The 12,090-nt window shown below is 43.4% G+C and overlaps 1 protein-coding gene across 1 annotated transcript in view; it reads right to left on the reverse strand.

Annotated features, from left to right (window-relative positions):
- LOC148821426 (protein phosphatase 3 catalytic subunit alpha-like) overlaps nt 1–12,090 on the reverse strand; it is a 111,033-nt gene that overhangs the window by 45,454 nt on the left and 53,489 nt on the right. Inside the window, exon 2 of the mRNA XM_088932848.1 lies at nt 11,776–11,976. Coding sequence (XP_088788974.1) covers nt 11,776–11,976 — 201 coding nt within the window. The remainder of the gene's footprint in view (nt 1–11,775; nt 11,977–12,090) is intronic.

Below are 12,090 nucleotides of genomic sequence, written 5' to 3' on the forward strand. Positions count from 1 at the left end.
TTCCAGACGAGCTCTTGCTCACAGAGGGCAGCTGAATGTCTTGCTTGAGTTTAAAGTCAGGTTTCTGCCCTTAGCCGCTGGTTCTGCAGATCCTGGACTGGGGAGAAGGTGCTGAGCAAACAGGGCTCCAGCCCGTTTCTCTGTAACGGGCTCGTGAAGGGGCTGCTGGGCCATGGAGTCCGGACACGGGTGGGACCGACGCAGGGGCCCAGTCAGGTGAGAAATCCCAGGACAGCCTGAGGGCTGGGACTGGCCACTGACCCCATTCTACTTCTTAACAGAGGTCCACTCCGCTAGAAGTTAATTAGTTAAATTGTAGCCTATTTGTAGTCAATTAGCCTAATAGTTTAACTCAACAAGAGGTCAATTGGCCTAATCAGCCCAACCAGGCCTGGAGATCCCTGATTTTGAGTAAACTGTTTACTGCTTACTGTTATTCTGTGAATGTTATCATGTTATTTGTATTATTGTTTATGAAGCTGATTACTCTATCCTTACTCCTTATCTGCGTCAGATAAGATAAGATTTTATTGTCCCCTGAGGGAAATTTTTTATGGACACACAGCACTCCTGTACATTTAAATAGAAGTTCAGGTGGGGAGCTGCGTCAGCATGCATAGGCTGCAAAGGAACAAGTAATAGGTTTATTCCATAGTGAAAAAAAAAAGAGAGAAAACACAACATTTCGGCCATGAAGCCTTCTTCAGGTGTCACACCTGATGAAGGCTCCACGGCTGAAACGTGTTTTCTCTCTTCTTTTTTTCAGCATGGAATAAACCTATTACTTGTTCATTTAAATAGATTGCACACAAAAAAAAGAAAAAGAAAAACATTGCATATTATTCTATTACAAAAAATAAGAAAAACATTGCACATCACTCTGTTGCACATGTCCAGTATAGCACATAGCAACATGTAACATTTATAACACATCACAAAACATATCGCACTCAAGTGGGTTGTAAGAGTCAAGATTGTGTTTATCCTTGACATCTGCATTGACAGCTTTAATGGATACTAATGGAACTAAGGAATGTTTGTACCTGTTTGACTCTTTGTGCTCTTTGTGCTCCTCATGCTTGCAGACCTGCAAGGCCTTCCTCCCGCGAGAGGGAGGGTACACTCCAGACGCACAGCAGACGGGGATGAATCGCATTTGTATAACCAAGCCCTTCACAGGCCTCCCAGGTTTACTTTCTTTGGAAATGCTGGAACCAGGTGACCCGGTGGTTCAGGTGAGGATTTGTTGAAGGAAAGAGCCCTGCAGCGATGAAAACCAGCAGGAGAGGGGGCGCCCCAGCACCAGGACTGGGAACCCCGGTGCAGATAGTCATGATCTTCCCTGTGGCACAAGAGTCAGATCGGACCAGAACTCGGGTTCAGAATCAGGAATATCGCAATGGAGGATACAGCTGCTAACGCAGAGCAGAACCCAGAGGGTTTCCAGCTAGCTGCAAAGAGTAACTTTCTGTACTCACTGTAACATCTCACAGAATCTCTGACAGTAAGACCCTGACCAGGACAAGCAGACAGAAGACTGATGGACAGTCTGCTTGCCTGTTCCTAGGAAGTATTCAAACATACTAAAAAAGGGAATGGTACTGAAATTGAAAGCATTATTTAGAAAATAATGTTTAATTGAATTGAACACACTGCAACATACTGTTTGAGGTACTGTGGCAGAGCACCCAGGACAAAGGGTGTAATGACTAGGGTATTGCCACTAGAGGCCGCCAAATATAGCCTAAAATACTTGAATCATAAATACTTTTTTCAGGTACTACTGTATAGCTTCAATTAAAATTAATTGTACACATGTTCATTATATTAGAAAGCAGTATTCTCAGGGTTCATCTTTATGTGCAATTCTGTAGGTGTTACAGAGAGATCCACAGGTCGGGAGAGGTGGTGGCAGTCACTGTGCGCAAGTTCACTTCACTAGTTTTGTAGAAGCCTCGTCTTTTCCTTTACATCCAGGCCATCTTTTTGTGAATAAAGCCATGAGCAACCTAAACCCTAAATTAATATCTCAATTTCCACTGGTGACGTTATGGTGAAAAATATGAATATTGATTTTTATGTACAGTACCTCTTGTAAAACCTCTTTTTTATGCAATTTTAACTGTTTCTGTTTGTGCACTTTTAATCAAAAGAGTTAATCAAAGGAAGGATTATATACAACCTTTTTCAAATTCACTATTATTTAAAAATATATATATTTTTTACAACAGCAACCTTTAGCTTCATTGGCGACACGTCCAGTTAGTGTTTGTTAAACCTTGCAATGGACTGGTGTCCCATCCTTAGGATTTAGAAAAAACAACTTATGCATTGAAGCCACCAAACCAAAGAATTTAGTTTCATAACCTTCATTGAGGCAGTACAAACTTCCAATAAATCAACAAACACAGTATGCTGCCATACCCATGCTGCACTGCTCTCTCCAGCCTTGACCAACCTCTCTTCACTCAGCCGCTGAGATGGAGATAATCAGCTCTGCTCTTGCAGAAGGATACAGCACATGAACACGTGACCCTTTTTAATCTCAGCATCACTGAAATTAACACGACAGCACTACAAAACATCTTCACTCCTCACAGCAAACTGAAGACCCACCCTGAAAAGAGGCACAGAACAGTCTGGCTCAGGCCCTTCATTCATTGTTACCTTGTCCGCATTTTTTAAACTGGAGCGAACAGAGAGAATCTGACTTTCGGCTGAAAGTCGAGGTGACAGAACATGGTACAAAAAACAAAATTGATTCAGGTTTGCCTCCCGACAGAGACAGAGGAAGACAAAGCTACAGGCTGTCAGCTCATTCAGTCTTTAAAGCACGAACAACTAGTATAAACCCTTCTGAAACGGATTTGCCTGCATCTTCCTTTCCTTTATTGTCTCTGTGAACTGGCTTTACCATCAGTGCGCCCAGGCTGCTCTCAGAGGACAGGACTGTCACTTCACACACAACACAGACGGGGAGATTTCCTTGCACAGGTTCTAAGGCACAGCAGAAACTGTCAGGTTATTTATAATTAGCTGGTAGAGAGAGTGTCTGTGTATTCAAATGGTTTTCAGTTTTCAGCAATGCTGAATTAGCAGGTTCATCACCATTTTAATGAGGAAGAAGTGATAAAATATAGGATTTTCTTTCCTAAGACACTTGAAAAGAAAACCCCAAATACACAAACTACTCAAAAACCCACCATGAGCAACCAAAGTGAAAGATTGTAGTAGATTATCCATCACATGTAGCAATAAGATTGAATTGACTCTTTGGCAAGTTGTTCCTCATCATTAACACAGTGCTCCTCTGTGCACATTCCCTGACCTGCCTACCAGAAGTAACTGTTGACTTCAGACACAGTGGCTACAATGTCAGCAGAAGATGTTTCTACCTTTGAAAGGTTAAGACTTGAGTGAAAATTACAGAGTAATAAAAAATATCAGAGATGAACCCAGGACGTCTGTCTGTGCGCAGGATCACAACTGTAGCGATCCATCTCGCCCAAAAGTTCAGCATAGCGCATTCACAAGCCTTTCAGCACCAGGTCTGCAGAGACGCAGGGAGAGACACAGCTGTGTGAGGGGGAGTCTGTGGGGGTGTGTGTGTCTGTGTTCTTTAACAGTCTGCACAGGAAATAAAGACAGTCTTGAGAAATAAAAAAGAAGTGTTGAGAAATAAAGGTTTTAGTTTTCCTAAGATCGGAATGCTAGATCAAAAAGAAACTCCCTTTAAAGCGGTCTCAAGATTTTAGACGAGACATCAGTTTGAAACCAGAATTAAATTCAATAGGCAGCAAACTGTCTCTCTTTTAAGAAAATTTGAATGTAATACCCCACTTATTAAAATCTTACTTTATGACTCAGTAGGAACTTCATTATTAAAAGCACTTCTTGCTTGAGGAACTCGGGAGATTGATGCAGGAGCTGTGTTTGACTGCTCCTGTGGCTCATATTAAAACAGTGGGTCTGAAGCCCATGGTCCTGCACAGCCGTAGACAGAATAGGCAGAAAAGAAAGTTATTTGTGATCGTTAGGGGTAAGATAAGAGAAAAAGAAATGTCAATGACACAATCGATGAATCATCATGAGAAAGGCATGAAATGGCTTCTTGGAGACAGGAGTGATAGTGTGTAGCAGGGCCAGGCTTGGTGTGGCTGCACTGCAGCAGCTTTCCTGCAGCTACAGACTTCCATCTGATGTGACAAATATAAAATGCGACAAACATTTGTGCAGTAAACTCCATCCCAGACATAATCCTTCTTTAAAACTTCAAAGCTTAGTCAAATTTACAATAACCGCATACTGTGCATGAAGTGGATATAATTATATTCATTAAGGAGAGTATTTGGAAAAAAAACAACAACAAAAACTGCCATTTGGGCACATGTGGTATTTGGCTTCTGATCAAGGATATCATGAATGAATAATTGACGATAGCTATTCACAAACTTCAGCTGTCCCACTTTGAGGAATCTGTGAAAGAGAGTCAGGAAGCTGGAATGCCAGAAAATCAACTACTTTCCTTTAGATAACATTCAATGCCCCATCGGACAAGAGTTATTCCATAGCCAACACAAGTTTAATATTACATTTACTTTCTTAATTTATTGGGCTTTCAAATTTCAGGTTAACATTTGTTTCAGATTTCTGTGCTTTGTGTTTTCCTGAATGGTCTGTCCTTTTCCAGATTGTTTGCAGTTTCCTGTAAGCCTTTTTCCACTTGAGAAAAGCTTTTCTTAACCCCTCACCGTAGGCACACATTCTGCATCTCCTCCCTGCAATAGGAGTGAGGCTCAGGGACAGAGGCAGCAGACGTTAGAGAATGTATAGAAATTACCAGCTCTGTGTCCTGACTCTCTGCCCGACTGTGTCTGTGGGCGAAGAGCTCAAAGTGTCCCGACAGTGTCTGTGGGTGAAGAGCGAAGAGCTCAAAGTGTCCCGACAGTGTCTGTGGGCGAAGAGCTCAAAGTGTCCCGACAGTGTCTGTGGGCGAAGAGCTCAAAGTGTCCCGACAGTGTCTGTGGGCGAAGAGCTCAAAGTGTCCCGACTGTGTCTGTGAGTGAAGAGCGAAGAGCTCAAAGTGTCCCGACTGTGTCTGTGAGCGAAGAGCTCAAAGTGTCCCGACTGTGTGTGGGTGTCCATCACTCTTTCAGCCTGGGGCTCAGTGGCTACAGGGGTATTTTTTAATCTGATTTCTCTTATGGTTTAATTTCAAACTTATTTAATATCCTTTTATCATCTGTTGTTGCATGTCCATAGATTTGGTATTTCTAATTATATTGAAATTCTAACTTTCCAATTGAAATGAAGCCTTAAGGCTTAAGGATATTTTGGCATTTTCATTATTACATTAATAAAATTTTCATCATTTTCAGCTGTCGATCTTTTGTTTTAAAATTTTGTTAAAGGGCCAGTTACAATTGTAATTGTAAAACTTTCCCCTTTAAAAGTCTTTAGAGATGTCAAATTATGTATTGGTTACTCAATACACCCAATATACAATAGTTTACAATTGTCAGGAGAATCACGGAATGAAATGCAGTCCCTGACGTTGTACGTGCACAAATATGAAATACCTAGGGACTCTATGGGTTGAAAAGTACAAAATAAATGCAATTAGAATGATCATACTAGTACATACAGTATAAGAGATGTGATCAAAACACGTAATGAATTGTAGGTGGTGTGACAGTTTCTATGCTCAGGATAGAAGAAAGCTCTGGAGACTGTTGCTAAATAAGTTACGACCGAAATGTTGCCAAGTCGCAGCATTTTAGATTGTTCTGTTACTTATTTTCTGACTTGCCATTTAATAACTACTTCTTTGAAGGATTCTAAAAATCAAATTAAAAAACCAAGCCTCCTACCAAAAAATTTAGAGAACTTGGAAAGGAGAGGCAGCATCAGGGAAATTCAGAAGCTGATTGTCTCCAGACTGAACCCAGACTGAAGAGGGCTCAGTGATGTTGAGCTCTCAGCTCCTGCTGCTTGGCAATAATGGGTTAATGACACTGGGCCGATGTTGCCCCCGCTGGGCACCTCCTGCTGGCTTGGGGATTCGGGAACCAGAAGGCACCCGCCCATCCGCAGGTCATCGCTGTTCCCTGCCTTCAGGGAGAGAGCATGTCAATTTCCCAGAACAAACTCAGTCTCACTTCCCAGTTTCTCTGTCCTCACAGGAGGTTTTGTGAGATTGCTACACAGACACTGGTTCATTACCAGTTTAAGCAATACGTCCCAAACATCTTCGCCGGCAGGCAGGCATCGGCTCGCTCTTTGAGCCTCGCGTTGGTGGTGCTGTTTCTCTTCTTGCAGAAAAGGATTTTGTGTTTGCAGCCACTTTCACTTCCCTTTTTTACTTATCTCAAATGGAGGCTGTTTTTAGTCCTGTTCTGGAGGTTAAAAGCACCCTTTTGATATTTCTGTCTTAGGTTAGACACTTTTGCATCTGTATGCATCTTTATAGTGCTGTCCTGTAGCTATTTAGATTAGTCCAGCCACTGGCTCCTCCCTTCCAAGGACCTGGAAACAGCCTTGCTGTGGCACATTACAGAAACACAAGACCGTCTTTGGGCAGGGACTGGTGGAAGTAAGCTCTGCAGCAAAGGCATGATGATCTATACTATAACAGCTACAGTATTTGCTTGCTTCTAATGCACAGTTCATTTTCATCGATATCTGTCTAAAGTGTGCAACACAGAACTCACTGTGTTGGTGCTCTCTTGGGGCAAATTCCTGAAAGAGGCCTTTTGACAGCTCATATATCATGATGTCAACATAAACATCACGGCAAATGTGATAAATTTATTATGCTAATAAATGTGCAAATATTCTATCATAATAATCATCAGTACAGCAGAGGGTGCAATATCCATCACCAGACTTTGACATTTTTTATAGTATAAACTAAATACCGGCAGAACAGTGCAAACTCTCCAGCACCTTGCACAGGACATGAGACGGGGCTGTGTCTGCGTTAAAGGCAGAGCAGCAGCAGGAAGACTCCAGGCTACCTAACCCTGGTATGACTCTGAAGAGTCCCAATCACAGCTGGCTAATGGCAGGTACTGTGTTGCGCGCTTCTGCAGGTGCCTGAGCAGCTGTAGCCCTAGAAGAATCTCCACTTTGTGTGGTAAGACTCCGATTTCTTCCTTTAACATTTGCAGAGTTTAATAACGTTTGCCCTGAAAGTAGCCCTTTGCCGGGCAGCATCTGTGCTTGGATCACTGCCCACACCTTAATGAGCTGCTTCTGATATGTGCTGGGGCCCCTGTGCTTTCCAGGCAGTGAGCATTCCTGCACCAGCTCCTGCCAGGTGCCCTGTGTCAGTCGCTGTCTGGAGGTCAGTGACTGAAGTCTGGAGATGCGGCTCACTGGCCCAACCACTGAATACCAGCTTGCCTGGTTTAACAGGTTGGTGGAACTTCTTCTCAGAGCGATAGAGGGCGACACCTGGGTGAGCAGAGGAAGGGGAGCTGTCCTCAGCACCGACAAGTACAGGTTTGCATCTACTGTATGAATCCTGCTCCCAGGCAAGGAGCTGACAAAGCTGACAAATGTTTGAAATCCAGGTTTCTCAACATGAGAACCAGATGCTCAAGAAATAAAATAATCCTTCTGCTGCTGTCCTCCTCAGCTCTACCTAAACCGCTGTTTTTAGAGACTATATATATAGAGAGAGTCTGAAAATATCTCTAAAGGACCTGTCTTCTAATTTCTAATTTGGACAAGCTTCTGCCAAAACTGATTCCTATTTTTCCAGTTGAACGTTTAGCAATTTGTTTTTAAAAAGGATGGTGTTAAAACATATGAGCTAAAATAACAAAAAAGGTCAACGTGTTTCTACTTCAGATGAAATGGCTTAAACTCAAGCAGACTGCAGCACGAGATCATTTGCTTTTAAATAAATATATCCACCTTCATTGGAAAACAATCAGAGACAGGTAAATGCAATGATGAAATGGTAATAGTTGAAGTAGGATTAGAGCTATTTCAGTTTTGATTCTTAACCATCTACTGTAGATGTGTTCACGTTATATTCGAGACTTCAGAAGAGTCACAGATGAAAGGAATCTGTTTGGCCAAACTTACTTATTTGCTACAAGCCCACTGATCGGAATCGTTTTGTGAAAGAAGCCAGAGCATGGGCTTCAAGGACATGTCTGGGCAGCTGCTTCCAGACCCCCACAACCCTTTGTGAAAATACCTGCCTCTTCTTCTCGGTTCTAAATGCCTTGCTTACCAGGTGTATCCTCGGTTTTGTTTTTCACTGTACACCCTGTGATACAGTATGTTGATGTCAATCACTGTTGGTCCTTCTTCTCTGAGATTTAAGCAGAAACATGCCACCTGCTCTAGTAAACATTATTGTGATGGTGTATTATTGTTACTGTCCATATTTAATACTGCTGAGGCAGGACAATTGGAGAGACATCAAGAACTTAATTCCTGTTAAAAAGTCCAATATTGAGTGAGAAAGCTGCATGACCCAACAAGAAACAAATCTTTACAGTTTCCTGTAAATGCAACAAAAATACAGCTTTGGTTATTAATGCTTTAAATTAAACAAAATCATCCTCACTTCTTTTCACCCTTCCCAAGTTATTCCAGTATTCCAGATGAATGCATGTCAATATATTGCTGTCTTGAGGGATTCCAGGCATGTGTTCATACTTCTATTGGACTTCAAATGTGGTTTCCTTTGACAATGGAATTTGGAGACAGTAGGTTTGTTTTAATTTTTCTTGTATTGAGCATATTTTTCAGTGCTGTAAATATGCACATGGAAGTGAGGAGTGTTAACATGCAGAACTTTTTTAAAATTTACAGCCTTAAGGCTTAACAATGCTATTTTCAATAATGCAAGGCCAAAAAACCCCAACATTTTCGATTCAATTATTTATCTTTTGATTGGCTGAACTCACATGGTTGTTCCATTAATGCACAGACTTTGCAAGCTGGAAGCTTTACATGCAGCAGTTGTTCAAGCTGGTGTAATGGCTTTTTAGCCTCCTCAGTAGGCTGTTATTTTAAGTTTGGCATCAGTCTTGTACTGCAGACTGAACCCTGCTGGGCCTGAATGTGACAAACTCTATCTGAATCTTTTAATGCTAGCTGGTGATATGAGAGCAGCCCCCTCCTTACAGAGCAGGGGGTTAGAAGTGCGAGTTCTCTGAGCACAAGATGATCCTCTGTCATTCGATGCATCTTGCTTCATCTCTGTTTTTAAGATCACTAATATTTCTGCTTATGAGCTGGGAGGTCATGAGCAAGAGCTCAGAGACAGAGGGCTCCTCTTGCCAGGCTGGCTGCTGTAGTATGCAGGTGTACATCCCACAGTTGCGATGGTCAGACATCGCGTACCTGCTCTTTGGCCTTGGGTATAACTTCCCAGAAATGTATTACTGTACATGGGAGGTCCAGTCACAGGGGGAAATCTTACTCATTCTCCTCCTTACAGTATTGTTTGTTTCTGTGTCCCTTGTCACGACAGGGGCGCTGGCTGGGTTCCTGTCCCTGTGTGCCTGTGTGTGTTGTGAGAGGCAACCCTGAGGAGGACCTCTGTCTGTCCAGCGTGGAGCCCTGCTCCCTGCCCTGTGCTGCCGGGACGGGCTCTGGCCAGCCTTGACCCCGGCGCTCTGGGCTGAAGCGCTGTTGTTTAAGTACAGAAACGCAGATATGCTTCTCTCTTTCTCTGGCCTTTTCTTCCCCGATTGTAATGGCACGCAGCCATCTGTGCACAAGTAAACACTACAATCATATCTTGCATTGAAGACTGCAAATTCTAGAGTTGGTGGATATATGTAGAGACTCATTCGTCCTCTGTCATTCGATGCATCTTGCTTCATCTCTGTTTTTGAGATCACTAATATTTCTGCTTATGAGCTGGGAGGTCATGATTTAGCAATTTAGTAAGGTTGTTGTACATTAGTAACAGTAGTATTTCAGAACACATATCATGCATGTCAATGCTGAGCTACCTTTTCCAGATGCACGCGGAAGGGGTGACAGTGAGGCCGACGGGCTGGCCTTGTCCTCTGGGCGGCGTGAGAGGATGAAGAGCACACGTCCTTCCGAACATGTACAGTCCCACTGCCAGCCCCCTGCAGGAGCCGCTGTCTGTCTTCAGCAGAGGCTTCGGCAGACTGCCTGCGCAGCCTGGGCTTGCTGTCAACTGCTCGGGCTCCCAAGGCCCAGTCTGGAGGCGATGTCTGCATACTGTACTGACCTCAGTCACGGTGAACTGTATCACTTCACAGTGATGCAGCTGACACGGTACTTCAGCACAGTGGGGTGCACTCCAGTTAGCTAGAAATCCCCTAATTTGAGAAACAATGTGCTAAAGACTCCTGAACACCTACTGGTCTGACACATTCCTGCCAACAACAATTTCAAAGGTTTCTTCATTACCTGCCAGCATACAGCGGTGATATAAGTCCTTAAGAAAGGTTGAGATTTTTTTTACAGGAACATGACACTAAACTTGTAAAGTTTTTACTTATTATTCACTATCTCCCTCCTTACAAGCAAGAGTAATGATCGTGAATCCAGCAATTATCCACTCTGATGTCACACTGTGCAAACTTCAGTCTTTAATCACAATTAAATTGTATTACATTTGATTAAATTGTGCCAGGATGTACTGTTCTGCGCTGTCTTCAGCTTAGTTTAATCATTTCACTCGGTCAGTTTTTTGGAAGGAATGAAAGAGACACTCAGCAAAAAAAATCCTCTCACTTAACACTTTAAACAATCTGTTAATCAATGTTTTATGTAAAGTACAGTTCAAATCACCTTCAATAGTCAAAAGACTGAGACAGCAAACAGACACTTAATTAATGTGCAAAGGAACAAGTAATAGGTTTATTCCATGCTGAAAAAAAGAAGAAAGAGAACACAACGTTTCGGCCGTGGAGCCTTCTTCAGGTGTCACACCTGAAGAAGGCTCCACGGCCGAAACGTTGTGTTCTCTTTCTTCTTTTTTTCAGCATGGAATAAACCTATTACTTGTTCCTTTGCAGCCCACGCATGCTGACGCAGCTACCCACCTCAACTTAATTAATGTTATCTGTAAGTATTCTGGGCATCAGAAACAGAGCAATTCTTAATTTGACTAAGACTGCAGCAGCTATACACCACTTACCTCTGTGTGCTTGTTTAGTCCACACTTACAGTATTAGCAGCTTATTAACAGGGAAATTGTCTCACAAACTGAAAGAGACAGATTGGACATAATACCCCTGAGTGGCTTGAGCTTCAGGTACAGTGTGTGGTTCTGAGACAGCAGCGTCTCCTTTGCGACCAGATGCTCCTCTCTCTCTCTGGCTGCTCCTGCTGCAGTGTTGCCTGTTGCATTCCCCCCTAGTCCTCTGAGCTCAGGTCGCTACAGGTCACCAACCGGCAACTGCGCACCTGAGGCCATACCTTAGAGGATTTGCAATCCAAGCTACTGAGTTCCTGAATACCTTGAGCAACTCCCAAAGACTCAAACATGAAGAATGAGGAAGTGGTACAACATCAATACAGCACGAGATCAGTGACAAAGCAGAAACGTCAAACTGGAGGGCAGCACATGGGAACACCCTCTATATTCCTTGTAGCATCCTTGCCAATACGAAATTTCTATTTCACAGGCACTCTCAGAGTTTTAAATGGGCTCAGCATGAATGCTACCTTGCTTATCATCATAAAACCTTTCCGCCGGGGCGTTGTTCATGTAGGGGTGCAATGCCACTGCTAAGCCCAGGGCAGAGCTCTAGAGGGTCCGTGTACCTGTGACTGGAGCCTCGATGTCCAACATGGTCTTCTCCTGGCGGAGGATGGAGGCCCCCTCGTTCACTATCCTCAAGGCCACCGCCTCCTCCACCCGCCCCTCCTTCGTGAGGTGAGCCTTCAGGAGGTCGACGCGCGGCTTCCCCTCGCAGTCAAACACCTCCTTCATCGTCAGCCGGTGGCTTAAGGGGAAAGGGACAGCTGCAGGAAACAGAGGAGAAGCATGACGTAAACACGGGCCCGTTACAGCCTTGCCTAATCCAGCCTGTCTCCTGCTCCGATTCCCAAAACTAGAGAAGCAGGAGAGTGCTGACA

This window comes from Atractosteus spatula, chromosome 14 (genome assembly GCF_055471065.1).
Source record: "Atractosteus spatula isolate fAtrSpa1 chromosome 14, fAtrSpa1.hap1, whole genome shotgun sequence".
In the NCBI taxonomy this organism is placed as follows: domain Eukaryota; kingdom Metazoa; phylum Chordata; class Actinopteri; order Semionotiformes; family Lepisosteidae; genus Atractosteus; species Atractosteus spatula.